At 46.1% G+C, this 2,245-nt stretch overlaps 1 protein-coding gene across 7 annotated transcripts in view; it reads left to right on the top strand.

Annotated features, from left to right (window-relative positions):
- Bptf (bromodomain PHD finger transcription factor) overlaps positions 1-2,245 on the top strand; it is a 100,915-nt gene that overhangs the window by 34,111 nt on the left and 64,559 nt on the right. For all 7 annotated transcript variants that reach the window (XM_021175559.2, XM_021175555.1, XM_029483120.1 and 4 more), the window contains exon 3: positions 1,056-1,279. In XM_021175559.2, coding sequence (XP_021031218.1) covers positions 1,056-1,279 — 224 coding nt within the window. The remainder of the gene's footprint in view (positions 1-1,055; positions 1,280-2,245) is intronic.

Genomic DNA, 2,245 nt, shown 5'->3' with positions numbered 1-2,245 from the left:
AAGGAAGGAAGGAAGGAAGGAAGGAAGGAAGGAAGGAAGGAAGGAAGGAAGGAAGGAAGGGAAGGAAGGAAGGAGAGAAAAAGAGAGAAAAAGAAAAAGAACTTAGAAGGATCTATTAGAGTGACATGTAGAGCAGATTTTAAAAAAATGTTTTTAAAAGTTTTATGTTTATGACAGATAAAAACAAAAACAAGTGTGGGTAGGAGCAGGGGAGATGGCTCAGTATGGAAGATTACGTTTTGCACAAGCCAGAGACTCTTGAGTTCAGCTCCTAGCACCCACAAGCCATAATGCAGCCCGTGTACTGTAGGCAGCAACAGCTCACTGGGCTCTGAGGTCCTGTCTCTTCAGACCAGGTACAGTGCACCTAACATTGACCTCTGGCCTCTGCTCACATGTTACACATGCCAAAAAAGGAAAAAGACTGTGCAAAAATTTCCCTAAATTTTTGATAATACATGGTTAATATCCTTTCAGAATTACTGAGTAACTTATTCCTGGAGTTCCTCTAAATTTTCACTGCCTTAATAATAATATTTTATGTGTGTGCTGATCACTAATGATGTTCCTATTCACGGTGATAGATGCTCTTGTCTAATATCTTCACATCTTGCAGTGGCCTGATGGCAGTGGCCAGTATCCTCACTGTACAAGTGAGGTGTGTAAGTGGCTTGGAGGGAGCTTGTCATGGCCGTGCCCTCTGTATCAAGGGACCAAGCCCGTTCGGACCAGATCTTTCCCAGGCTGCTGCTGTAGAATTGCTTGAGGTCGGGGCTGTTCTTTGCGGAACTCTCTGATCATGACTTTGGAGTCATGTTTTTGCTATATGTTTAGCTATTTGCAAGTAACCTCTCTATTCATTAATACTGAAAATTATTTTGGCCTAAGGATTGTGGGCTCAGAAATCCAAGTTATTAGAGGTTGTTAGGCTTGGATGGATGAAGAGTAAGTGGGTGTCAGCGTGTAGTCTTCATGCTACACAGTTGAACTTGGGGGGGTGTTTGTTGGGTGAGCGCTCTTGTGTCTGATATTTTCCTTCCCTGATTTCACAACAGAGAAGAAGACACAGAAAATGAAAATGAGAAGAAAGTCTGGTACTACAGCACAAAGGTCCAGCTAGCAGAATTAATAGACTGCCTAGACAAAGATTACTGGGAAGCAGAACTGTGCAGAGTTCTAGAAGACATTCGGGAGGAGATGCAGCAGCATATGGATGTCACTGAAGACCTGACCAACAAGGCTCGTGGCAGCAACAAGTCCTTCCTAGCGGCAGCCAACGGTGAGGCCATTTCCGCTGGAGCCGATGTTCTGGTCCTTAGTGGAAGTGCTCTAAAGCTGGGGATTGGTCCAAGTTGATGCTTTGCTGCTGTGCTTCGACTCCACTCTGGCTCATTGTTTCCCTGCAGGGATCCTAGCCACGCCACAGTAAACCAGGATGCTGTGTGCCTTAGTGGGCCGTTTCTTGCCCTGGTCACTGGTGGTGCCCCCTACACCCACAAGTCATGTGGTTCTTGTTTGTTTGTTGTTTTTTGTTTGTTTGTATGTTTTTCGAGACAGGGTTTCTCTGTGTAGCCCTGGCTGTTCTGGAACTCACTCTGTAGACCAGGCTGGCCTCGAACTCAGAAATCAGCCTGCCTCTGCCTCCCAAGTGCTGGGATTAAAGGCGTGTGCCACCACCTCCTGGCTCTTGTTTGTTTAATGACAGGGTCTATATAACTCAGGCTAGGTTCAATTTGTTCTATAGCCCAGGTTGGCCTTGAACTCATTGTGGTCCTCCAGTGTCAGCCATCAGGGAATTGGGACTGTGAGGGGTGTTTCACCTTGCCTCGCTCATTTGTGTCCTCACTCCATCCCTTCCACACTGTGGACAACTGTTTAGAACACTTTATTTATTTCAGCTAGATCACTCCCACCCACACACAGTCAAATGGGCACAGTTGTTGTTTGCTGTGTCCTCAGCTTTTAGCATATCTTGTTTGAGACAACTCCCCGAAAGGCCTTTTGTGTTGCTTGTCTTCCTTACCAGTGCTAGGCTAGATCACAGGCTAGACAACTACTCTATTACTGAGGCTCACACTCAGTTCCTTGCAAAGTTTTCTAATTCTGGAAAAACGGGCAAGATAACTATAATTTAAGAAATACAACCAAGCCGGGCGTGGTGGCGCACGCCTTTAATCCCAGCACTCGGGAGGCAGAGGCAGGCGGATTTCTGAGTTCGAGGCCAGCCTGGTCTACAAAGTGAGTT

The sequence above is a fragment of the Mus caroli genome, chromosome 11, assembly GCF_900094665.2.
Source record: "Mus caroli chromosome 11, CAROLI_EIJ_v1.1, whole genome shotgun sequence".
Classification (NCBI taxonomy): domain Eukaryota; kingdom Metazoa; phylum Chordata; class Mammalia; order Rodentia; family Muridae; genus Mus; species Mus caroli.
The sequence above is the reverse complement of the archived record's forward strand: the minus strand, read 5'-3'. Positions and strand labels throughout refer to the sequence as shown.